Source organism: Globicephala melas, chromosome 19, assembly GCF_963455315.2.
Source record: "Globicephala melas chromosome 19, mGloMel1.2, whole genome shotgun sequence".
Lineage (NCBI taxonomy): Eukaryota > Metazoa > Chordata > Mammalia > Artiodactyla > Delphinidae > Globicephala > Globicephala melas.
In genome coordinates, this window is record NC_083332.1 from 10903900 (window position 1) to 10929326 (window position 25427).

Sequence of the window (25427 nt, forward strand, 5' to 3'; positions counted from 1 at the left end):
CTAGCTCCGACCCCACCCCAAGATGCCCTTCTGGGTCTCTCGGGGACGGAACAGAGGGGTGCTTGTCACCGGGCAGGGGTGGGCGTGGTACGAGACAGATGCCCATAGGTCACATTGGAAAACTGAGGCATGGTTGGAAGCACTCAAAGCTGGATGTGTGTTTGGGCACATGCATTGTGTTTTATTTAGGTTCTTTACCCACTCTCTCTGCCGCAGGCATAAGCTTGAGAGATCAGAGATTGTGTGTGCGTGCGTGTGTGTGTGTGTGTGTGTGTGTGTGTGTGTTGGTGGCGGGCATGGGGAGGGTAGCCAGCAACCGGTGGAGGAGATCCTATTGCGGTAGGCTCCAGGCTCCCTGCAAAAATCCACTCAGATTTGCTGGCCTCTTGCTTTCCAACTGAAGTTGGGGTGGTGAGGATGGCGAATTTCTTCTGGGGACCAGTCCTGGAGGCCACGCCGGTTGCTAGGCGCCCGGAAGACCTAGTGTGAAAGTCACCGGAAGGGGGAGCTAGAGAGCGGTTTGGCCAGAGGGAGGCGGGAGAAGCTCGTTACTAGGCAACTCAGCCCCTCTCACCTCTCTCGGGAGAGACGCACTGGGCTTGCGCAGTGTTGACGCGACCTCCGGCGCGCCGCTGTTTGAAAGGCCCGAGCCTCGTGCGCTTGCGCAGTTAAGCCCGCGCAGGGCGCCCCAGCTGTCTGCACCCTAAACTCAGACCCTCCAGCATCTTCTTGGTCAGGCGAAGCCCACGACGTTGACATGCCGGAGATCCGCCTCCGCCATGTGGTATCCTGCAGTAGCCAGGACTCGGTGAGGGACTGGCGTGGAGGAGGTTGGAAGAAGTAAAGGAATTCTTGAGGGGACTCTAGGAGAACTTTTGGAGCCCAAAAGGGGTTGAACAATAATCAGTTTCCGGGCTGCGAAGGAAAAAGAACTTTATTTGGGGTTTTAGGAACTGATATTAGAGAGACACAGATTTCCGTAAAACCTAAAGTGTGTTGGGAGAGAGAGTCAGGGGCTTATGAGGACAAAGGTCACCAGGTGGTTAAAGTTGTCTAGAGAGAATTGTAATTGCCTCTGATACAAGAAATATTTGGCTGTAAAGAATAGGGTGTCATGAGTTACTTTACGGTAAGTGTCCGATAAGTATCGAGTTTCTGGTAGATGTCTTGGATGCCTGTGTTGAATGCAATAAGTGGTCAAAAGGTCACATTCCATCCAGGCTGAGACCTGCGTGGTCCCAATTCCTTTGGTGGCCACCCAGCTCCATTTTAGAGAGCGCTTTTAGCAATACCGACTTCATTTTGATTTTCCTTTCACAAAAGGGACTTTATGGAATTCTAAGGAGGGTCCTGGGAGAATTTCTCAGAGGCCATAAGGGAATTCTACAGAGATGTGGGATAGAGGAACTTTCAGAGAGAAAAGGAGGCATAGGGGAGCTTCCTTCGAAGGCCCAGGGGAGAATTTCCAGGGGAAAATGCCGTAGGGGACTCAAGGCAGAGTGTGTGGGGATTAATAGGGAAACTTAAATCTGGGGGATCTCAATGGAATAATCTGAGAGCTGGGGACCTAGCTGTCATCTCTGTACCCTAACTTGCCCTTTCCCACTCTTCTCTCCAGACCTACTGTGCAGAAAACCTTCTCAAGGCAGACACTTACCGAAAGTGGCGCGCGGCCAAGGCGGGCGAGAAGACCATCTCTGTGGTGCTCCAGGTGATTCTGCCCTCCCCCCATCTCCTTAATAGGAGTCTGGAGTTAACTGGCAGTGAGTTGAGGCACTTTCCCTAGGGGCCTCAGCTTCCTCACCTGGAAAATGGGCAGTGTGATCCCTGTGCCCCCTAACAGGGGAGAAATGTGATCCAGGCACTAGGCCAGGGGTGAATCAGTGTGTGGCCCAGTTAGGTTGCTGCTACTGTCGGGGCCTCAGTTTTCTCAGCTGGAACAGAGTGAATCATTGCCATGTATCCTGCCTTCTAAAGTCTCTGGGCTCAGGGCTGGAAGTTGTCTCATATCATCTAAGCCAATCAACCTCATTTTATTTTTTTTATTTAAAAAAATATTTATGTATTTGGCTGCGCTGGTCTTAGTTGTGGCATGCGGGATCTAGTTCCCTGACCGGGGATCCAACCCGGGCTGATCTGCGTTGGGAGTGTGGAGTCTTAACCACTGGACCACCAGGGAAGTCCACAGTCAACCTCATTTTAAAGATGAGGCAACTGGGGCATAGGGCAGGGCGAAGTGAAGTGGCCAGTCTAAGCTACCATGTCTGGAATGCTGAGCGCGTTGGTACATTCTCTGTGAAGTTGGAGGGAGGCAAAGACGAAAGGGTAGTTTGACCCAAGATGGTTACAGAATTCCAAACAGGCTGTTCCTCTCCGGCATAAGAAGCTGGTGGGAGAAGCGAACTAGGTGTGTTGCCAAGCATCTGCTCTTTGCCTGGTGCCGCCGGCCTGGGTGTTTTACCTGTGTGACCCGACTCTTCATGGAGTTGGATAATGTAGGGGCTGTTATCACCACTAATAAATGGCGGTGCTAAGACCTGAACCTACTGTGGGTGTTCTTAGCCACTTTGTCCTGCTGCTCTGTGTTCATACCTTGGCTTTCTTGATTTTGGCCACATTCCTCCCTTCTGAATGTAGGGGGTGTTTGGGGAGGGATGTTGGGGGCAAGGCTTACCTGATTGTGTTAAAACATATTATTGTCTCTCTCTTGCCCAGTGGTTCTGAAAAAGTTTTGGTTCACAGAACCTTTTGAGAATTAGGGAGAATCTGAGAATTCTCTTCCCAGGAAAAATACACAGACCCACAAGATTTTCTGAATGATTTTAGGAATTTAAATATCTCCTAGGTCCCTAACATAGTAAGAATAATGAGAGCTAACATTTATTCAACGTTATAGCTGCCTGGGAATTCCCTGGTGGTTCAGTGGTTAGGACTCTATGCTCCGAGGGCCCGGGTTCAATCCCTGGTCAGGGAACTAAAAGGAAAAAAAATTACAACTTCCGGTCACCATTCTAAACACCTCACATGGGTTAATTCATTGAATCCTCATAAAAACCCCATGACCTCGAGTCCTTTATTATCCCCATTTACAAGGAAGAAACTAGGCCCAGAGAGGTTATACAACTTGCCTAGAGCCAATGTTTTTTTTAGTTAGTCTTGGGACATGGATTTAAGACCCCACATGTCCCTCTTACTCACCCTGTGACCTCAGGCAAATGGTTTCTTTTCTCTGAACCTGTTTTCTCATCTGCCCATTGGGAATAATGTGATCTGAGCCCAGGGTTGCTGTGAAAATCCGGTGATGTAATGTTTGCAAAAGTGCCCTGTCAGCAGGCAGGTGTTTGTGTAAAGGGAGGGATTCATGTGTTAATTACTGGGCGCTGAGTCTGCTGGGCTCTCTGGTCAGGAGATGATCAGGAACATCCCATTTGGGTCTGCACCCCGGTTGCACTGGGAACAAGAAGAAACTGGATATGGGGAGCGAGGGAGCCAGACAAGCCACAGGATTCTCCGCCCTGGGAGACCAAAGGGGGTATTGCACCTGTCACCAAAGTGGGAAACCTCGACAAGGGGCAGCTTGAGAAGGTGACACATTGGTTGGGATGTCCGGGTTTGCTACGACTTTGGGACATCCAGGGGACAGCTAGCGATTGGACATGGAGCTGGAGATAGGGCTGTAGGAGTTGTCAGCACAGGGACAGGCCCTGGAGACTTGGGAGTGGATGGATTCATTTGTTCATTCATTCATAGAAGCACCTTGTGTAGGCCCAGCACTGTTGTAGGTACTGGGGCATAGTGCAGTGGACGGCACAAGACAAACGTACGTCAGTCCTGTGGAGATTTTACGTTGGCAAGGAAGGACTGACCGATTAATAAGTAAAACGTACGTATGTCAGGTGATGAGTGCTAGGGAGGAAATTACATGGTTAAGAGAAGTGAGGAGGGACTTCCCTGGTGGCACAGTGGTTAAGGCTCTGCGCTCCCAATGCAGGGGGCTGGGGTTCGATCCCTGGTCAGGGAACTAGATCTCACATGCGTGCCGTGACTAAGAGTTCGCATGCCACAGCTAAGGAGCCCACGGGCCACAACTAAGGAGCTGGCAAGCCGCAAGTAAGGAGCCCGCCTACCGCAACTAAGACCCAGTGCAACCAAATAAATAAATAAATATTAAAAAAAGAAAAAAAGAGGAATGAGAAATGCCTCCAGTGGAAGATGAGGCAGTGGCAAGAGGTTTTTTTCTAAATAGGGGTTTAGGGAAGGCCTTCCTGAGTTATGCAGGTACCTGGGAAAGAAACAGAGTCCAAGGCAGGCTGGCGTCTGGTAGGCCGGTGCCTGGTAGGCTGGTGCCTGGCTGGTGTCTGGCGGGCTGGAGGGACAGCAGCAAGCCCTGTGTGTGGGTGGAGTGGAGTTGACAGGGGAGAGGGGTAGGTGCTGATAGGGTGGGGGTAGAGGACCCCTAACCTACGTAAGGCCTAAAAGCCATTGTAAGGAATTAAGCATTTACTCTGCATGAGATGGGAGCCGTGGAAGGCCTCTGAGCAGAGGAGGAACAGAATGTGACTTAGGTTCTCACAGAATCTTTTATTGATTGATTGATTGGCTGTGTTGGGTCTTCGTTGCTGCGTGCGGGCTTTCTCTAGTTGCGGGGAGCGGGGGCTACTCTTCGTTGCAGCACGAGGGCTTCTTATTGCGGTGGCTTCTCTTGTTGCAGAGCACGGGCTCCAGGCGCACGGGCTTCAGTAGTCGTGGCTCACGGGCTCAGTAGTTGTGGCTCGCGGGCTTAGTTGCTCCGTGGCATGTGGGATCTTCCCGGCCCAGGGCTCGAACCCGTGTCCCCTGCATTGGCAGGTGGATTCTTAACCACTGAGCCACCAGGGAAGCCCCCTCTCCCAGAATCTTCTGTGAGGTTTCCAGGTTGAGAATAAACTGCAGGGGAAAAGTGCTGGAGCAGGCAGCACTGTCACAGTGGTTGTCGATTTATTTCGCGTCGGAGACCCTTCGGAAAATCTGATGGCGTTTGCCAGTTGCCAGCATGCAGGGTGACTCCAGGCTCACCGAGTGCTAATTTCGGTTCTTTTCAAGCAAGTGATGAGAGGAAACTTCAGGACACCAAGACACGTAGATTGATCTGTGGATTTTCCTACTACTTGTATTTTTTTCCCCTCAAATAGCACCTCACAATCTCTGTATTACCATCTGGGGTTCAGCCCTCTGCTTGTGGTGACAGCCCCACACGCCTTTTCGTTTGCGGTGGCCGAAAGAGGCTCTGTCGCCAACCCATCACCTGCTCCCAGGAGGGCAGTTCCAGCCTCTTTGCTAACCGCTCCTGGGCCGGTGGGAGTGGCTGAGACGCAGCCCAGGTGTAACTGCCCCCCCCCCCGCTGAGGCGTGTTCTTTAGAAAAAATGTTCAGTAGCAAGGTGGACACGTTCTGTTTCTGTTTTTCAGTGGTTTTCTCATCGCCCAGTTTGCCATTGTGATGTTTTAAAATTTTTTACCTTCTTTTGACATGACACGTGCGTACAGCAAAGCATACAGTCCAGTGAATCATCACCAACTGCAGCCCGTGTACTGCCAACCAGATCAAGGAACAGAACACACCCCCTCCCACGCCCCCTCGTGCTCCTTCCTGTCACTGCTCCCCGGCAAGGGTAACCATGGCGTAGATTTTTAACAGCATTGATTAGCTTTGGCTGGCTTTGAATTGTTCATAAATGGAATCACGGTATATAGTACTTTCACCTCTGACTGCTCTTTTCTTTCCCAACATTGTTTCTTAGTTTCATTTTGTTAGTTTCATCCTCCTTGCTGGGTGCGGCCTCCTAGTATTCCATTGTTGGAGATAACAGCTGAGATTTTATTAACTTTACTTATCAAATGGGTGTTATATGCATATGGTGGTTAACTCAAAAGGCACAAAAGGGAGGGTATACAGTGAAAAGGAAAACTCCTCCCCACCACCTGCTTCCATTCCCTACCCCCGCCCTCCCGATTTCTGCTGCCCAGGTCTTCCCTCCTGTGGCAGCCACTGTGAGCCGTTTCTCATGTTACCCCCTGGTCACTCTGTCCATGTACAAGCGTATATATCCACCCCTCCCGGCCTTTTAAAAAGTACACTGTATGTAAACAGTCCTCGCCCTTGTTTTCTTCCAAGAAACTGTATCTTGGAGATCCATTGTCATGGCATCAAGTTCTACCTTATTCTCGTTAATGGTGCATCAAGTTCTATCTTATTCTTTTTAACGGCGCATCAAGTTCTACCTTATTCTTTCATGGATGTGGAACAGTTTTTTTGTTGTTGTTATATTGGAGTAGAGTTTATTAACAATATTCTGTTAGTTTCAAGCGTACAGCAAAGTGATTCAGTTATACAAATACATGTACCTATTCTTTTTCAAATTCTTTTCCCATTCAGGTTATTACAGAGTATTGAGCAGCGTTTCCTGTGCTGTACAGTAGGTCCTTGTTGGTTATCTATTTTATATATAGCAGTGTGTACATGTCAATCCCAAACTCCCAGTCTGTGCCTCCTCCCAACCCTTCCCCCTGGTAACCATAAGTTCGTTCTCTAAGTCTGTGAGTCTCTTTCTGTTTTGTAGGTAAGTTCGTTTGTATCTTTTTTTTATAGACTCAGCATATAAGCAATAAAATATGATGTTTGTCTTGGAACAGTTTTTTTAATAAGATGTCTCTGGGACTTTGCAAACCTTCCATGTCTCATTTCTTCCACTGTCGTGAATTCTGTCTTCCTGGGAAAGGCGCACACAAACCTGGGCCACAGATGACTCATCCTGTGCTTAAGCCTTTCTCCTCACAGCTGATACTTACTGAACACTCACGTCTTTTTTCTTGAGGTAAAATTCACGTAATGTAAGGGTCTTAACCATTTAAAGTGTACAATTCAGGGTTTTTTAGAATATTGACAATGTTCTGCATTCATTACTGCTGTCTAATCCAGAACATTTTCATCACCCCAAAAAGAAACCGAAAACCATTAAGCGATCACTCCCTATTCCCCTTTCCCCAGGTTGCTGCTGGCAACCACCGATGTACTTTTGTTAAAATAGGGAATTCAATTGTTTATTTTATTTTAATTTTTTTCACTCAAGTGAATTTACTGAATTAATCTGCATTTAACACTGCTGGTGTACATTTAAATCAACACTTGATATTAACCTTCTTTTTAATTTTTAAATCTTCAAGAAAAAATATATTACTATTTTAGTTTAAACTTAAAAAAAAATTCATTTATTTATTTTTATTTGGTTGTGGCAGGCGGGCTCCTCAGTTGCAGCTCGCCGGCTCCCCATTTGCAGCATGTGGACTCCTTAGTTGAGGCCAGTGAGCTCCTTAGTTGTGGCTTGAGGGCTCCTTAGTTGTGGCATGTGAACTCTTAGTTGTGGCATGCACACGTGATCTAGTTCCCTGACCAGGGATCAAACCCAGGCCCCCCGCATTGGGATCATGGAGTATGAACCACTGCGCCACCAGGAAAGTCCCTCCAATTTTTTTAAATTGAAGTAGAGTTGATTTATAATGTTGTGTTAGTTTTAGATTTTTTTTCAGATTCTCTTCCATTATAGGTTATTACAAAATATGAAGTATAGTTCCCTGTGCAATACAGTAGGTCCTTGTTGGTTCTCTACTTTATATATACTAGTGTGTACATGTATCACTGCTATACCTTTTGTCTCTATGGATTTGTCTATACTGGACATTCATATAAATAAGACCATCCAACATGTGGCCTTTTGTCTGGCTCCTTTCACTTAGCATTAGGTTTTCGGGGTTCCTACATGTTGTAGCTTAGATCAGTGCTTCGTTCCTTTTTACAGCTGAATACTGTTCCATTGTAGGGAATGTCATACAGTGTGTATCCATTCATAAACTGATGGGCATTTAGGTTGTTTCCATGTTTTTATAAGAGATTTTTTATTTATCAAAAGAAAGACAGGGGAGTATATGTGTGTGTTTAAAGTAGAAGTAGTCGTATATGAAATAAGAACCATTCATTAAAAAATATACATATATACATCCTACTAGATGGAGGGCCCCATACTTTAAATGTGGGAGAGGCAGAGGTTTTTTTTGTTTTTTTTTTTCAGCCACGCCCCACGGCATGCAGGATCTTAGTTCCCCGACCAGGGATCGAACCCTTGCTCGCTGCAGTGGAAGCTCGGAGTCTGAACCACTGGGCCACCAGGGAATTCCCACGCTGTTGAGTTTTTATGTCAAGGATTGAAACTGGGGAATTGGGAAGCAGTGTTGGCTTGTCATCAGGCAGTTGGGTCTGAATTTCTCTTCCAGTCACTAGCTACGTGTGACATGTGAGCCATTTATTTACCTGTCTGAGCCTCCGTTTCCCCATCTGTGAAGCTGGGAGAGTTACAGACCCTTCCTTCCAAGGTGGTTGTGAGGATTCAGTGATGCCTGGCCCAGGAAGAGCTCAGCTAAGTGTGGTAGACAGAATAATGCCCCCAGTAGATATCCACCTCCTAATCCCAGAACCTGTGAATATGTCCTTTACGTGGCAAAAGGGACTTTGTGGATGTGATGAACTGAGTATCTTGAGATGGTGAGATTGGCCTGGATGATTGGGGTGGGGGTGTGTGTGTGCAGCGTAATCACAAGGGTCCTTATAAGGGAAGGAGGGAGGCAGGAGAACCAGAGTCAGAGGAGATGTGAAGACGGAAGCAGAGGTTGGAGCAATGCCATTGCTGGCTCCAAAGATGGAGGAAGGGGCCACAGCCGAGGAATGCAGGGGCCTCTAGAAGCTGGAAACAAGACAAGGAAACGGGCTTCCCTGGTGGCGCAGTGGTTAAGAATCCCCCTGCCAATGCAGGGGACACAGGTTCGAGCCCTGGTCCTGGAAGATCCCACATCCCACATGCCACGGAGCAACTAAGCCCATGTGCCACAACTACTGAGTCCGCGAGCTTAGAGCCCGTGCTCCGCAGCAAGAGAAGCCACTGCAGTGAGAAGCCCGCGCACCGCAATGAAGACCCAACGCAGCCAAAAATAAATAAAATAAAATAATTTTTAAAAAAAGCTTTAATAATAATTAAAAAAAAAGACAAGGAAACGATTCTCCCCCAGAACTTCTAGAAGGAATGCAGCCCTGCTGACACCTTTATTTTAGCCCAGCCAGGCTGCCTGGGCGCCAGCTGTGTGACCTCAGGGAAGTGACACAACCGCTTCCTGCCTCCATTTGCTTACGTGTGAAATAGAGATAATAACATCTCCTGTCTCTCGAAGAGCTGTGGGGCGGAGAGAAGATACAGCTATTATGGGTCTGCCACGTCTGAGCACTTAGACGTCCGCTGCAGTGGCTGTGGGCTGCAGTGGTTAGTATGTGTCATCTAGACTCCCCTCGGAAGGAGGACTGTTACGATGACCCTCCCCTTTCACTTGTGAGGAAACTGCAGCTCAGAGAGGTTATACGCCCCCCAGGGCTGCACCGCTTGGCAGTGGCAGGGCTGGATTTGAAGTCAGGCTGACCTCCCCACAAGCCCAGGCTCCTTCCTTCCCCGGAGGGATGTTCCTTCCTGCCGCAGGGTGCAGGCAGTGTCCGGGCCACCTCCCGACAGGGAGGTGACAGGGCAGATCGGACCGTCGGATGATCCTGGTGTAGGGTGGCAGACTAGGTACCTTTGGGAGTCGTAGTAACGTGTCATTCTAGGAGCCAAATAAAAGATCCCCAGAGTGGAAAGCAGGAGACTTGCTTCAGCCATTCTTAACTGCCTTCCACCCCCACGTGGCCTTTACTGTCAGACAGGAATGGCAGAAACTTTGGGGGCAAAAGCCATCCTACAGTCTGCTCTTTCCTTCTTTTGACAAACGGTCATCGAGCAGTGACTAATACTGCCTCCTGACTGGCAGTGGCAGGGTGCCTGCTACATGCCAGGCCCTGAGGCCGTAGTATTTATGCGCATAATCCTAGATAGGGTGACCATCCCCACTTTACAGATGAGGAAACTGAGGCTCCAAGAGGTGAGCTGACAAGGCCACATAGCTAGCGTGTGGCAGAGCCGGGACTCAAACCCAGGAATCAGTGGTGAGCCAAACCAGACTAGGCCCCTCCCCTCAGGGAGCTTCCCCGGAGCCCTGTGTAATTGGGGTCGGGGGTGACAGATGTGCCGTTTGTCTGCATAGCGCCACCAAGGAGACCTCCGTGGTGGCGGGTTAGCGGCCCATCCGGCAGTCTGGCAGTCAGGGAAGTGGGTGTGGGAGCTTATGCAGTCGGTCGGTGAATATTTTCGAGCTCTGACTACACCCTGTGCTGCGTGCAGGGGACGCAGTGGCCCCACTCAGCCCTGTCTTCACTGTCACCGAGTTGACTTTGCAAGGAGACGAGGGGGCCCGGATGGGGGTCATCCCTCTTCCGAGGTCCACAGAGAGCTGGGGGAGGGGGGCAGAGCGGCACTGACAGTGCGCTTTCCCTCCCCTGCAGTTAGAGAAGGAAGAGCAGATACACAGCGTGGACATCGGGAACGACGGCTCGGCCTTCGTGGAGGTGCTGGTGGGCAGCTCAGCTGGAGGGGCCGGAGAGCAGGACTACGAGGTAAGCCCCCTGCTGATCCCTGCCCCAGCTGCCCCCGTTGAGGCCTCAGGCCTCCCAGGCGCCAGGCCAGGGTGGAGGCGAGTCACACTGACGGTGGCCCTCCGGAGGAGCCCAGGGTTCCCGGAGACAAAGAGCAGACCCAGGTGATAAGCTGTGTGCAGCAGGGATTTGGCTGAAATTACAACATGGTTGCAGAAACAACCAGAGGCACCTGTTCGTTCTACGATTCAGTCGCTGCTTGAGAGCAAAACTCCTTTGCTTCTGGTCCCAGAACTTCTCAGAGATGTCGCAGCCAGTTGAGATTCCGAATTGCTTGGGGTGCCTCTCTTAGTTACTTTATTTGTGACAAATGTTTACAAGCCTTTTGCTCTATTACAAATACAGTAAGTCCCTTACATATATGAATGAGTTCCGTTCCGAGAGCCTGTTCGTAAGTCCAACAAAGTTAGCCTAGGTACCCAACTAACACAGTAGTATAGTACTGTACTGTAGTAGGTTTGTAATACTTTTCACACAAATAATACATAAAAAACAAACACAGAAAATAAAGAAAACATTTTTAATCTTCCAGTAGAGTACCTTGAAAAGTACAGTAGTACAGTACAACAGCTGGCATACAGGGGCACATTCGCATCTTTGAAAGTTCGCAACTTGAAAGTTTGTATGTAGGGGACTTACTGAATTTTAAAAATCGGCCCAATCCTTTTTTTAACCAGTTGAATGAATTCAAGCCAGAGTGGTGAGATCATAACGAGCCAGCTGGTCAATCAGCAAAATGATTTGGGGTAAAAATAAACCTACTGTGAAAAAGAGAGGTTACAATTTTAAGTGAACAAATCAGTTTTCTTGCAGTGAAAAATTTTTTTCAGTTGAGGTATATTTCGCATATAATAAAATGCACAGGTCAGCGTTTTGACAGATGTACACACCTGCGTAACTGTCCCCCAGATCAAGACGTAGAGCATCGCTGGCCTTCCTGAAAGTTCCCTCGTGTCCCTTTGCAGTCACTCCTCCCACCCTCATCTCAGGCCACCACTCATCTCTTTTCTTGCCTGTCTCCTAGAATTTCACATAAGTGGAATTTTATAGCATGTGTTCTTTTTTTGTGGCTGGCTTTACTCAACGTACTGGTTTTTTTGGTGTTCTAACGTATCATATACATGTCAGCGGTCTGTTCCACCTTATTGTTGAGCCGAATCGCTGTAAGCGTAGATCCCAATTTGTTCATCGATTCTCTTGTTGACGGGCATCTGGGCTGTTGCCGCTTTTTTTTTTGGCCATGCTGTGCAGCCTACAGGATCTTAGTTCCCCAACCAGGGATTGAACTCAGGCCCCAGCAGTGAAAGTGCTGAGTCCTAACCACTGGACCGCCAGGGAACTCCCCACCACTTTTTTTTTTTTAAATAAATTTATGTATTTTATTTATTTATTTTTGGCTGCATTGGGTCTTTGTTGCTGCGCGCGGGCTTTCTCTAGTTGCAGCGAGTGGGGGCTACTCTTCGTTGCGGTGTGTGGGCTTCTCACTGCGGTGGCTTCTCTTGTTGCGGAGCACGGGCTCTAGGCGCGTGGGCTTTAGTAGTTGTGGCACGTGGGCTCCGTAGTTGTGGCTCGTGGGCTCTAGAGCGCAGGCTCAGTAGTTGTGGCGCACGGGCTTAGTTGCTCCACGGCATGTGGGATCTTCCCGGACCAGGGCTCGAACTCATGTCCCCTGCATTGGCAGGCGGATTCTTAACCACTGCACCACCAGGGAAGTCCACCACTTTTTGACTATTATGAAAAAAGCTGCTGTGAACATTCTTGTACAAGCCTCTGTATAGAGATCTCTTTTAGGTAAATACGTAAGAGTCGAATTGCAGGGTCTTCAGGTAGATATAGGTTTTAACCTTATTAGAAATGGACAGTTTTCCAAAATGGTTGTACCAGTTTATATTCCCTTCAGCAGTATATGAGTTCTTTTTGCTTCCCATCCTTACTTATACTTGATATTGCCAGTCTTTTAAATGCATATGTGTTGAATTTTATCAAGTGCTTTTTCCACCTTACAAGGTACATTTTAACCAGTGAGGTTTTCCTTGAACACACATTCTTATTCTAAAGGTTCTAGGGAATTCCCTGGAGATCCAGTGGTTAGGATGCCACACTCTCATTGCCGAGGGTCCAGATTCCATCCCTGGTCGGGGAACTAAAATCCCACAAGCCATGTGTTGTGGCCAAAAAACTAATAATAATAAAATAAAAGTTCTATAAGTTGTAAAAAGGCAAACTAAGGCACATTATGTTTTGAAGAGTTTATTTGAGCAAACAATTCAAATCAGGCAGCCCAAACTGAAAAATTATTAGGGGTACTGTGTCAATGGGCTAGGACAGAGATTTTTAGAGAGAAAACAGGGAAGCAAAGCAAAGCAATTATTTAATTGGCTAGAGCTTAAATGGTTCCCTTACTTGGGAAAATCTAGTGACTTGGCTATTCACGATTAGTTGATTTCATTTTCTTAGATTCGAGTACACCAACTCTGGCTTAGATTTTGGTTGGTTTACTTAGGCTACCTAAAGCACTAGAGTCACTGAGTCTAATGGCCTCCTTGTTTAAAATTTTAAATAAAATCAACCATCTTTGGGACTATAAAAAAAAAGTTTTCTTTTCTTCTTGGCAAACAGATTTAGATCAAAATTCTACTTTATAATTATGGAAACAGGGTAAGTGCATTGTTAGCTAAAACTTTATCTAATCGGGCATGTGACTCTTTATTATTCTTATCTTATCTACCTAGAAAGGTGGAGTGGTTAGCTTAGGGCTTGATCTTTTCAGAGTCTGAAAACCCCTCTGTCAATAGTCTCCCATTCTCTCAAGGTTTTTTTTTTTTTTTTTTGCGGTTCGCGGGCCTCTCACTGCTGTGGCCTCTCCCGTTGTGGAGCACAGGCTCCGGACGCTCAGGCTCAGCGGCCATGGCTCACGGGCCCAGCCGCTCCGCGGCATGTGGGATCTTCCCGGGCCGGGGCACGAACCCGTGTCCCCCGCACTGGCAGGCGGACTCTCAACCACTGCGCCACCAGGGAAGCCCCTGTCAAGGTTTTTAATTAAACTTCTGCTGGAAGTTTTGTTATAACTGCTAGCCAAGACTGAATTAAAGACTCTGGGACTTATAAGGTCTGGCTTCTGCCCAGAGACTAGATACGGTTGGAAGAGTCAAGAAAGAAAAGGAAAAAGGGCCGAGCAGGGCTGGTCCGTGTTGATGTCACCCATACAAACGAAGCCAAAGGCACGTATTTTAATAACTAGTGACATTTTCTACAAAATCATCAACATTAAAAATATATATTTGTTTATTTATTTGTTTGTTTATTTGGCTGTGCTGGGTCTTGGTTACGGCATGCGGACGTCTCAGTTGCGACATGTGGTATCTAGTTCCCTGACCAGGGATCAAACCTGGGCCCCCTGCCTTGGGAGCACGGAGTCTTAACCACTGGATCACCAGGGGAGTCCCAACATTTTTTTTTTTTAACCCCTCCAAGTTCTGCAAAGGGGATATCTAAGCTTGCAAGGTTAGCGCAGTCTAGAGAATAAAGGTTTAATCCTAGAACCTTAAAGACAGTATTGGATAATAAAACAACTGGAGTTGTTTTCTCTTCACAATGAGTGGGAGGAGAGTATATTCAGAGGGAGGCTCCCCCTTAGTGTGGGTGGCAGCTGCCAACCACAGCTTGCGTTGCCCCTTCATTTAGTCACTAGATGGTAATTCAGCTCTCCCATCGGCTCAGAATCAGCCCTTTTATAAACAAGTGTAGTCAAGGCCAGGGAGCTGGCTTCCCTTCTGTATAATTTTTGTCATCTTTGCTGTTTCCTTTTCATAATCAAGAGCTGAGCACAAAGAGATATCTAGTTACAGTCTCTGTTTTTCCCAGCAAAAAGCTTTCGTTTTCTAATTTCACAGCATGTCAGTTAGAAAAGAGGCTAAGTAACAGATTACACCCAACTAAAGTTGGCTTACTGCCTAAGAATATATATTGTTTCCTTAGGAGGGAAGTCCAGCATTAGGCAGACCCAGAGTTGATTGGGCAACTGAACAAAGTCAGGGTGCTTGGTTGGGCACCTCTTGATTCTTTTGGGCTTTGCCCACATGGTCACAAGGTGGTTGCTGTGGCTCCATCCATCACCTAGTAGCATCCAAAGCAGAAAGCGGAGGAGTGGAATGGCAGAAAAGCAGTGGTTTTCTTCCATCCTCTGTTTCTCTTTAATGAAGAAGGAAAATCTTTCCCAAAAGCTTCCAGCAGCCTTCCTCTTAACATCAAATTGCCCATCCTTGGACCAGCCACTGGCAGAGGAAACCGGACCACTTGGACCAATCATGGTTCATCCCTTAGTGTTGGGCACGCAGCTCTTGCACTGCTTTTCAAAACTGCCTGGTCAGTTTTTGTTCCTTCGTCATACTGTTAATAGCTCCGTTTATCTCTTTAGACTGTTAAACACAATTACTTTTACATTGTGTGTTTGATAATGTCAATATGTGCAGTCTTTGTGGGTCTGAGTCTGCAGTTTATAGTTTCTGCTGACCCTAAATCATGGCAGCCTGTTTCCCTATGCCTCATGGGGGGGGGGGGGTGCGTGTGCGTGTGTGTGTGTGTGTGTGTGTGTGTGTGTGTGTGTGCGTGCGTGCGTGCGTGTGTGCGTGCGTGCGTGTGTGTGTGTGTGTGTGCGTGCGTGCGTGTGTGTGTGTGTGCGTGCGTGTGTGTGTGTGTGTGTGCGTGTGTGTGTGTGTGTGCGTGTGTGTGTGTGTGTGTGTGTGCGCGTGTGTGTGTGTGTGCGTGCGTGCGTGCGTGCGTGTGTGTGTGGATTCTGCTTTTGGGGAATGTATCTGTGGGAATTCTTTGAGGGCCTGGTTTGAAGTACGTTCCTCCGAAGAGGATTTGCCCCGGCACCAGGTGATACTACATACATGGGACCACTTAAAGTTTTCACCTTGGGTTTTTCCACGCAGATAACTAGTGTGGATTTTTACTGCAAATCCTTGAGAGTACAGACCTGCGGTTAGGAGTCTCCAGAGAGAATTTTTCAGCTTTTCTCTGCTGTCCCCCCAGAGCTAAAGCCTCCCACTGACTCTTCCCACAAGGCACATTCCTCCCTAATTTACCCACGGAGGGTGTTGCCCTTTGGAGAGGCCCAGCTCTCTGCTCTGTGGCACGGTCCCCAAGATGCCTTTCTTCCTGACTTGGAGCACAGGCTTTCTTTCTTGGTCTCTCCTGCTACCACCCCCTAGAGCCCTTTAAAATCAAGCTCTGTGCCACCGGGAATCACCAACATCAGTGCCACCCACTGTATCAGTCAGGGTCCCACCAGGAGACTGAAACCACACCAGTTAGTTTAACAGAGAGAATTAACGTAAAGAATTAGTAACAAGGTATTGAATTGAAGAGGCCAGAAGACGAAGGCAGGACGCGGAAGCAACTGCAGGGGGCAGTCACCGCCCTTAGGGTTGGAGGAACAAAAGGAAGAGGTTGGCATGACTGAAGGGTAGATGTTTCCAAGCTTGGAGGTGGGGCCCTTGGAGCTGAAACTCAGACCCTGAGGAAGGGGAGCTCCCTGGCTGGTTCTGGTATGTCCCTGAGAGGGTGCAGTGAGGCCAGTTCTGCAGGTGTTGGGAAGCTGCAAACTGGATTCATCTGCCGCCCCGGGGGAAGAACAACAGCTGCAGACGCAGGAGCGAAGCACACCTGGGTGCTGCTCGGGGGATCTGCAAGGCGGCTCAGGTCCCGCCTCCCTCCTCCAGCCTGTCTCTCTAGCTCCCCCTGCTGGCAGAGCCTGACAAGGAGCAGCTGGAGATTAGAAACGTCCCCAGCATCCCAGAGCTGAGCTACCAAGGGTGGGGTGTTTTCTTTTCTTTTCTTTTCTTTTCTTTTTAAAATATTTTTTGTTTTTTCTTCTTTTGTATTTTTTCTATTTTATTTTATTATTTATTTATTTATTTTGTTTGTTTTTTGAGGGCGGGTTTGAACTGAGAGACAGCCACTTAGTAATGGGTGCAGCTCCCCTACCTCTTTGGATTCTGCACTGTAATTTCTGGCCTCGAATAATTCCCTTCTGCTGACTCAGCTGTGCATTTCAAAAAGGTGTTTGAGGGAATTCACTGGAGGTCCAGTGGTTAGGACTCCACGCTTTCACTGCCAAGGGCACAGGTTCAGTCCCCGGTCAAGAAACTAAGATCCCACAAGCTGTGTGGTACGGCCAAAAAAAAAAAAAAAAATACAATAAGGTGTATGAATATTGTGCCAGTCATTGTGAATATCCTCTGCTGGTGAGGGTTCCTGAAGCTCCCTGTCCTGAGGGTTCCGGCCATGTGGCCAGATATGGAAGACTCTGGAAGAATTTAGAGAAGGGTGGTTCAGATCTGGCACTAGAAGGACCCCTCTGGGGCCTGTGTCAGGGAAGGACTGACTGGAGGCCCAGAAGTGAGAAGGGTCTAGAGGCCCTGAGGCAGATTGAGGTACAGCTAGATCTGGCGACTCCCTGGTCCCTGCTCAGGCCCCTGCCCTCTTCCAGCCCCCAGGAGGTGTCACTGAAACCAGCCAGGCCTGGTTCTCATCCTCTGTGCCTTTCCCCAGGTCCTTCTGGTCACTTCGTCTTTCATGTCCCCTTCCGAGAGTCGCAGTGGCTCAAATTCCAACCGCGTTCGCATCTTTGGGCCCGACAAATTGGTCCGGGCAGCAGCAGAGAAGCGCTGGGACCGCGTCAAAATTGTCTGCAGCCAGCCCTACAGCAAGGTACCCAGGGTGGGAGTGGGGTCCTTGGTCCCGAGCCACGAGAGAGACGAGAGGCCGATGTTGAGTCCCAGAGGGCTGGGAGGACCGGACAGTTGGTCTCCCCGTGGGATTCCAAGGAGGCTGGGTCCCTGCGTTCTCTGAAATTTGTTTGAGGTCCTCCCCATATAGGAATCTTCGCTTCCTGGAGGGAGATGAGGAAGGATGACCTGCAAGACCTCAGGGGAATTGGGAGAGGGAGCTGCTGACTTGTTGGAGATGGGGCCTCGTAGAATTGGGCCTCAGAGTTAATATCACGAGATCTGGAGTCAGAACGCTGGTTTAAAACCTGGCTTCTCCACTCCTTAGCTGTGTGACCTCTGGCTTCAGTTTGCTGATCCTTATGGGGTTGCTGTAAGTTAGGGATGCTAAGCTGTGGTGACGAGACCCGAGTATGTAATGACAGCACACAGTAAAGGTATACTTCTTATACCTCTGGATCTGTCCCGGGAGGTGTTTGGCCAGTCATCCCGGACCCAGTCTCCTTCCATCTCATGGCTCTGCATCCACCCAGCAGAAGGGGAAAGAGTCTGGAGCATTTCTGAGTTCCAGAAGTGATACCCAGGCCTCCCTCCCATTCCACAGGCAGGAGTTTGGTACGCAGAGTGGATTTGCTTAGACACCCAGCAGCCTTTGCCAGTTGGTCTGAGGCTTAAGGAGCTGGTGCATGTAAAGGGCTTTGCACCGAGCCTGACCCCAAGTTAGGGCTCAATGACAGCTTGCTGTTATCATCCTTGTCATTATCATGCGGTCACTTCCCCGCATGTGTGTGTCCATAGGAGGGAAAGAGCCAGAAAGGGGTTTCTGTAAATAAAAGGGATTGGGGCCAAGCCTTAGTCCTTGGCCACACTCCCTGATTCCCACCCCTCCTCTCCCAGGATGCCCCCTATGGCCTGAGTTTTGTAAGGTTTCACAGCCCCCCAGACAAAGAGGAGGCCGAGGCCTCATCCCAGGTAAGCTCTACCTGCCACCGCCCAGAGCCTTCTCCCCACCTCTTCACCCCACCCTGCTGACAGCCCTCCCACTGCGCTGACCTTGTGGGACCTTAGAAAGTGACCAAGCTCGGCCAGTTCCGCGTGAAGGAGGAGGATGAGAGCGCCAGTTCCCTGAGACCCGGGGCTCTCTTCTTCAGCCGGATCAACAAGACCCCTCCAGGTGAGTGCGGGAAACCTGGGTCCTGAATGAGTAAAGGCCGGGGGCCTGGACTCCTGGGTCACTCTCAGGTCTTGGGAACAACACTCTGTGTCCCATGGATAGGAGCCGAAGGATCTGAGGGTCTAGCCCTCTCGACCTGGCTCCACTTTCTCCCTCTGCAGTCGCAGCCAGTGACCCAGCAGGACCCAGCTATGCAGCTGCTACACTGCAGGCCTCCAGTGCCGCCTCCTCTGCCTCTCCGGCCTCCAAGACAGTAGGCAGCACCTCCAAGGTGAGATCATCGGACCTGGTGGGGTGGAAAGGGAGGAGATGAGCTGGAGGCCTCGGCCCATCCTACCCCCTCATCCTCAGGAGTCCCCCAGAGGCAAGAGGAAGCTGGATTTGAGCCACGAAGAAAAGAAGACCCCCAGCAAACCATCCGCCCAGCCCTCACCACCCGCCCTCAAGAGAACCAAATGTGAGCAAACTGGATTCCTTGTTCCCACAGGGGCCTGGATACTGCGTCTGAGGGGGGAGGGGCCGGGGGTCTGGATCCTGGGTCTGAGGTGGGAGGGGCCGGGGGCCTGGATCCTGGGTCTGAGGGAGGAGGGGCGGGGTGTCTGGATCCTGGGTCTGAGGGAGGAGGGGCCGGGGGTCTGGATCCTGGGTCTGAGGTGGGAGGGGCCGGGGGTCTGGATCTTGGGTCTGAGGGGAGAGGGGTGTGTCTGGATTCTGGGTCTGAGGGAGGAGGGGCCGGGGGCCTGGATACTGGGTCTGAGGGGGGAGGGACCGGGGGTCTGGATCCTGGGTCTGAGGTGGGAGGGGCCGGGGGTCTGGATCTTGGGTCTGAGGGAGGAGGGGCCTGGGGCCTGGATCCTGGGTCTGAGGGAGGAGGGGCGGGGTGTCTGGATCCTGGGTCTGAGGAGGGAGGGCCCGGGGGCCTGGATCCTGGGTCTGAGGTGGGGGGGGGTGTCTGGATCCTGGGTCTGAGGGGGAGGGGCCGGGGGCCTGGATCCTGGGTCTGAGGGGAGAGGGGCCGGGGGCCTGGATCCTGGGTCTGAGGTGGGAGGGGGGGGTGTCTGGATCCTGGGTCTGAGGGGAGAGGGGCCGAGGGCCTGGATCCTGGGTCTGAGGTGGGAGGGGCAGGGGGTCTGGATCCTGGGTCTGAGGTGGGAGGGGCCGGGGGTCTGGATCCTGGGTCTGAGGGGGGAGGGGCCGGGGGCCTGGATCCTGGGTCTGAGGGGAGAGGGGCTGGGGGCCTGGATCCTGGGTCTGAGGTGGGAGGGGGGGGGTGTCTGGATCCTGGGTCTGAGGGAGGAGGGGCCGGGGGCCTGGATCCTGGGTCTGAGGGGAGAGGGGCCGAGGGCCTGGATCCTGGGTCTGAGGTGGGAGGGGCAGGGGGTCTGGATCCTGGGTCTGAGGGAGGAGGGGCAGGGGGTCTGGATCCTGGGACTGAGGGGGGAGGGGCCGGGGGTCTGGATCCTGGGTCTGAGGAGGAGGGGCCGGGGGTCTGGATCCTGGGTCTGAGGGAGGAGGGGCCGGGGGTCTGGATTCTGGGTCTGAGGGGGGAGGGGCAGGAGGTCTGGATCCTGGGTCTGAGGGGGGAGGGGCCGGGGGTCTGGATCCTGGGTCTGAGGGAGGAAGAGCCAGGGGCCTGGATCCTGGGTCTGGGTAGGGAAGGGCTGGGGGTGTAGCCCTACAGCTACTGACTGAATCCACTCCTTGGCCTCCCCAGTGTCAGCTCCCACCCCTACCCCAGCCACTGCCCCTGTCCCTGCCGCAGCACGGGGGGCGGCGCCAGGGAAGCCCCGAGGAGAAGGTGCCGAGCCCAGGGCCCCCCGCGCCGGCCCGCAGGAGCTGGCGAAGATCCTCCAGGGTGTGGTGGTGGTGCTGAGCGGCTTCCAGAACCCCTTCCGCTCGGAGCTCCGGGACAAGGCCCTGGAGCTGGGGGCCAAGTATCGGCCAGACTGGACTCCAGACAGCACCCACCTCATGTAGGCCTGCGACCCCTCCCCACGCTCCCTGCTGCCTCTCCTCTGCCTCCCTTCGTCTCCTCTGTGTTGCCTTCTCTCTTACTTCGCCTCTCTGTATCCTCTGCCTCTTGTTTTCTTTCTCTTCTTCCCTCTGATTCTTAAAGTCTTCCCCTTGGCCTCCCTGTGTCTTTTCTGCTTCTCCCACATCTGCCCCGTGTCTCTCCCTGTCTCTCTCTTTCTGTGCCCCTTGTCCCTCTTTGCCCTTCACCTCTCAGATCACACCGGGCTGACACCCTCCATTCCGCTCTCTGCCAGCTGCGCCTTTGCCAACACCCCCAAGTACAGCCAGGTCCTAGGCCTCGGAGGCCGAATCGTGCGGAAAGAGTGGGTGCTGGACTGTCACCGCATGCGGCGGCGGCTGCCCTCTCGGAGGTGAGGCCTCGCTGCGCGCATGTGGTTTACACACGCACACCCCGACCCTGCCCCTTGTCCCCATGCTGGGCAGTGTCAGGGATCTGGAGAGAAATCAGGCCAGGCCCTTCTGGCCCAGAGTCAGCAGACTTCCCAGAGGAGGAGGGGCAGGGTGGGGAGACACAGTGGGGGGCAGGGGGGGCGGTCCGTGCAGGGCTCTGGGAAGTCTGCTTAGCGAAGGAAAAGGACACTGCAGGCTGGAGACACAGCATTCCCAAGCCTCAGGGCAGAGAGCGCCCGCCCGTTCACATTCCTTCACCCGAAGCCCCTGCTTGGCGCCAGGCTGGGCTGTGCAATGCTGGCCCCCGACGTCGGGTCCTGCCCTCGAAGGCCTCTGACTTTGATGAGGGGCCGGACTTAGCTCTAAAACAGTTTGGAGGCAGGCCCAAGGGGAGGACCGCAGTGAGCTAGGGGTCTTCAAGGAAGAGAACAGATTTGCCAGGCTGAACAGAGGCGGAGAGCATGCCTGGGCGGAGGAGCCGGGGTTGGAGTCAGCCTGGTGTCTGCCCAGAGGAGCTGCAGGGGCACTCAGCGCCTAATGAGAAACTGACTTTGATTCTCAAAGGGGAGAATTATTTCTGATTTTTTTTGTTGTTCCTTTTCTGAAATGAGTCATTTCTTCCCAAAGAGGGAAGGGAAGCCAGGAAGGGCTCTGGTCTCCGGTGTGGGTGGCTGGGGGTCTCTGGGGCCCTTCCGGAGCTGGGAGGAGGGTGGGCTAGGAGAGGAGCCACGATTGCCACCCTGAGTATTTAGTAAATACTGAATGAACAGCCAGTGCCTGTTGCTTCCTAAGCCCCCTCCCCACCTCCCCCGGAGGACACATCTGCTGTTTGTCTGAGGCCTGATTCCTCCCCCAGGTACCTCATGGCTGGGCCAGACTCGAGCAGCGAGGACGAGGGGGGCTCTCATGGCGGCAGCAGTGGGGATGAAGCCCCCAAGCCTCCCGGAAAGGTCTGATGCCCCCGGCCCGGGCGGGGGAGGGTGGAGTGGGGGGGGGCATGGGTGTGTCATGGTACCCAAACTCTCCACTCCTGCCTCCTGCAGGCGCCCCCCACGCTCACACCCGCGCTGCCCCTTCCGTCCTTGCTGACCCACCCTCCCTCCTCAGCGCCTCCAGACCAAAGCCAAGCCCTCTCAGGCAGCAGGACCTAGCTCACCGCAGAGACCCCCAACCCCAGAAGAGACCAAACCACCCTCACCAGGGCCCCAGGAAGATACTGACACCAAGGGGGAGCAGTCAGGTCAGAGCCTGAGGGAGGAGGGGCCGGGGGTCTGGATCCTGGGTCTGAGGGGGGAGGGGCCGGGGGTCTGGATCCTGGGTCTGAGGGAGGAGGGGCCGGGGGCCTGGACTCTGGGTCTGAGGGGGGAGGGGCTGGGGGCCTGGACTCTGGGTCTGAGGGAGGAGGGGCCGGGGGTCTGGATCCTGGGTCTGAGGGAGGAGGGGCCGGGGGTCTGGATCCTGGGTCTGAGGGGGGAGGGGCTGGGGGCCTGGACTCTGGGTCTGAGGGAGGAGGGGCCGGGGGTCTGGATCCTGGGTCTGAGGGGGGAGGGGCTGAGGGCCTGGACTCTGGGTCTGAGGGGGGAGGGGCCGGGGGTCTGGATCCTGGGTCTGAGGGGGGAGGGGCCGGGGGTCTGGATCCTGGGTCTGAGGGGGGAGGGGCCGGGGGTCTGGATCCTGGGTCTGAGGGGGGAGGGGCTGGGGGCCTGGACTCTGGGTCTGAGGGAGGAGGGGCTGGATTCCAGGCAATGGATCTGGGGTAGAGGGTGGCTGTCCCACCCCCCACAACCCCTGACTGGATTTGGAGGGCCACTGAGCCTGCGGGTTGGAATGCCTGCATCTGTGCTCAGGCATGAGACTGGGAGGGAAGGTTACCGGTCTTCCCAGACGAGAAGGCATGGGCCTTGCATTGACTAAGCTTCCATTCGCAGAAGGACAGGACAATGGGGCAGAAGATTCTGGGGACACCGAGGACGAGCTGAGAAGGTAGGGTTTGGGCTGGGGGTCAGGGTGGCCCTGGCCTTGCGGGGAGGGGCATCTGGTCTGCATGCTCCTACCCCACCCCTCTTGGCCTCTCCAGGGTGGCTGAGCAGAAGGAACAAAGGCCGCCCTCTGGCGAGGAGAATGGCAAGGACCCGTACGCAGGATCCACGGATGAGAACACGGACAATGAAGGTCCCCCGGAGTCTCCCAATCTGCCGATTCCCGAGCTCCCAGGTGGGAAATCCTCCCTCCTGATGTGGGATTTGGCCCTGTTACTTCTCTGCCGTGACTTGCCCCAGCCGGTCCTGGGCTGGCTGCTGCCCCCTGTGACTTGTCTTTCAGGCTCCTCACCCCCAGTCCCTGGCCTTTGCCACCTCCTTGTCCTCTTAGGCCTGTTCCCTTCCTTTCAGCATCCTCTCCTGACTTCCCTCTCCGTCCCTGTCCTGACTTCTGCTGTGACCGCTTGCATCACAGCCCAGCCCCAGGCGAGACCCCCTTTGGCTTTCCGCTCCCTCACGCCGGGGGCCTCCCACTCCCTAGGCTTCAGGATCACCCAGGGGCTTTTAAAATCTGCAGGTGCCCAGGCTCCACCCCCCAGGTTCAGCTTTGTCACTGTGTGGTGGGGCCTGGGGAACACAGGTGCTGTGGGCGTGGGCGCTGATCTCTGTTGGGACCTACATGATGCCAGCATTGTTATTCGTCACCCCAGACATGATTGCGGGGGGCGTGGGTCAGGGCCAGGTCAAGAATGAAAGGAGAGGGGAACTGCCCTGGCGGCCCAGTGGTTAAGACTCTGGAGTCTGTGCTTCCATTGCAGGGGGCGCAGGTTCGATCCCTGGTTAGGGAACTAAGATCCCACATACTGCGCGGTGAGGCCAAAAAAAACAGAGAGAATGAAGGGAGAGCCGGGCAGTCAGAGGGTCTGAGCAGAGGTGAGGGTCAGTGGCCACTGGAAGAAGCCGTTTCTGCTCGGTTCCTCATGGGTGATGGGCAGGAAAGTACTTTGATCCTCCAAAGCCCCAAACACGGCATTGGCAACTTGATGGCAAATCATGTCAAACTGGAACGAAGAACCACCCTGAAGGTCAGAGCCAGAGAAGGCGCTGATTAAAAAGGAGTGGGACAGCCATGGCGAGGAAGCGGCAGGATGTGAAATTTCCAAGCCAGGCCAAGCTAATGAAGTGATTGACCTGGTGTAAGAAACATGTTGCAATAATAATAATTGCGTCTTTTATCATTCTTGCAACAAAACAAAGCAAAACTCCCCAGAGGCTCAGATGGGCCTGGCCGGGAACCACTGCTTGTCATGGATTATTCCCATGCCAGGCTGTACACAGACACCCCTTTCCCCCTCCGGTGGCTGCGCCGGCCTTGCTGTCCTGCCTCTGCGTGTTCTGTGGCTCCTGGCTGGTGCCCTGGGACTCCAGGGGCCTCACGCTCGGCTCTCCTGCCATCTCCCCTGCAGACTTTTTCCAGGGCAAACACTTCTTCCTGTACGGGGAGTTCCCGGGGGATGAGCGGCGGACGCTCAGCCGTTACGTCACAGCCTTCAACGGGTCAGTCTCCGGGGACAGGGGAGGTAGGGGAGGAGGTGTGGTAGGTCGTGGGGAGAAAGGCCTTCGGGAGGATGGAGAAGGTCGTACCCCCAGGCTGGGCACAGGCTGTGGAGTTCTGTGCCAGACCTGCTCACGCCGCTGGGCAGCCCTGGATGCATAGCTTCCCCTCGGGTTCCTCTTCTCTAAAGCGAGGCCGCACAGTGCCCTTCTGAAAGGATTGGCGCCTGCGGGAGCTGTTGGCTTCGGGGCTGTGGCGAGCCTGGCACGTGGGAGAGTGGGGGACCCAAAGGCGGCCTATAGGGGACACAGGTGGGGATGGAGAACGGCCTCTGAGGATGGCTGGGGAGTAGGGTGTCAAGAGAGGGGACACCAGTTCTCTGCCCCTTTTCTTCTCCTGCCAGGGAGCTTGAGGACTATATGAGCGACCGGGTCCAGTTTGTGATCACGGCACAGGAGTGGGACCCCAGCTTTGAGGAGGTGAGTCCTGAAGGGGCAGGGAGAGGGAGCCCAACCTGCCCTCACATCCCCCGACCCCTCCTGGCTCACATGCTCCTGCACGCCCCCCGCCCCCCCCTGCAGGCCCTGATGGACAACCCCTCCCTGGTGTTCGTCCGGCCCCGGTGGATCTACAGTTGCAACGAGAAGCAGAAGTTGCTTCCCCACCAGCTCTACGGGGTGGTGCCCCAGGCATGAAGTACGTGCTCTCACACACGAGTTTATTAATAAAGGTGACGTGGTCTGGAGCAGCTGCCCCTCTCACCTGTGTCTCCCAGAACCCACAGCAGGTTCCCAGCTTTCTGTCTTATGTTTGGTTTTGCTTCCCCTCTGAAGGCCGGGTCTTTGGGCTGCCTAATGACCCCTGTGCTGGGGTCCCGGAAAGAACGAAGGGCTCTCTATCTGGGGTCTGGTAGGGAAGGAGCTCTTTGTCACTTCTTCGGGGCCCCTCCCCCCTTTGGTGGC

General features: G+C 52.8%; 2 protein-coding genes across 3 annotated transcripts in view; one reads left to right on the forward strand and one right to left on the reverse strand.

Annotated features, from left to right (window-relative positions):
• The window catches only part of PINLYP (phospholipase A2 inhibitor and LY6/PLAUR domain containing), a 36243-nt gene that overhangs the window by 4369 nt on the left and 6447 nt on the right, over positions 1–25427 (reverse strand). The gene's annotated exons all lie outside the window — the stretch shown is intronic.
• XRCC1 (X-ray repair cross complementing 1) lies at positions 672–25210 on the forward strand. Of its 2 annotated transcripts, none has more exons than XM_030874061.2 (17): positions 672–808; positions 1619–1711; positions 10450–10560; positions 17158–17316; positions 18231–18305; positions 18402–18507; positions 18669–18778; positions 18859–18964; positions 20222–20480; positions 20775–20891; positions 21788–21881; positions 22039–22171; positions 22860–22914; positions 23009–23145; positions 24377–24467; positions 24869–24944; positions 25047–25210. In XM_030874061.2, the coding sequence occupies exons 1-17, from the start codon at positions 758–760 to the stop codon at positions 25158–25160; spliced, it is 1887 nt and encodes a 628-aa protein (XP_030729921.1). In that variant the 5' UTR covers positions 672–757; the 3' UTR covers positions 25161–25210. The 2 variants fall into 2 exon arrangements, with proteins under 2 accessions (XP_030729921.1, XP_060145805.1); XM_060289822.1 differs by having other exon boundaries at positions 22863–22914.

Excerpts from the sequence above, each read along its gene's own strand:
- XRCC1 (XM_030874061.2), top strand. The coding sequence starts at position 758 with ATGCCGGAGATCCGCCTCCGCCATGTGGTATCCTGCAGTAGCCAGGAC. Across the intron at positions 20,892-21,787 it reads CGGCGGCTGCCCTCTCGGAG|GTACCTCATGGCTGGGCCAG; the intron begins GTGAGGCCTCGC and ends TTCCTCCCCCAG. Across the intron at positions 22,915-23,008 it reads ACCGAGGACGAGCTGAGAAG|GGTGGCTGAGCAGAAGGAAC; the intron begins GTAGGGTTTGGG and ends TGGCCTCTCCAG.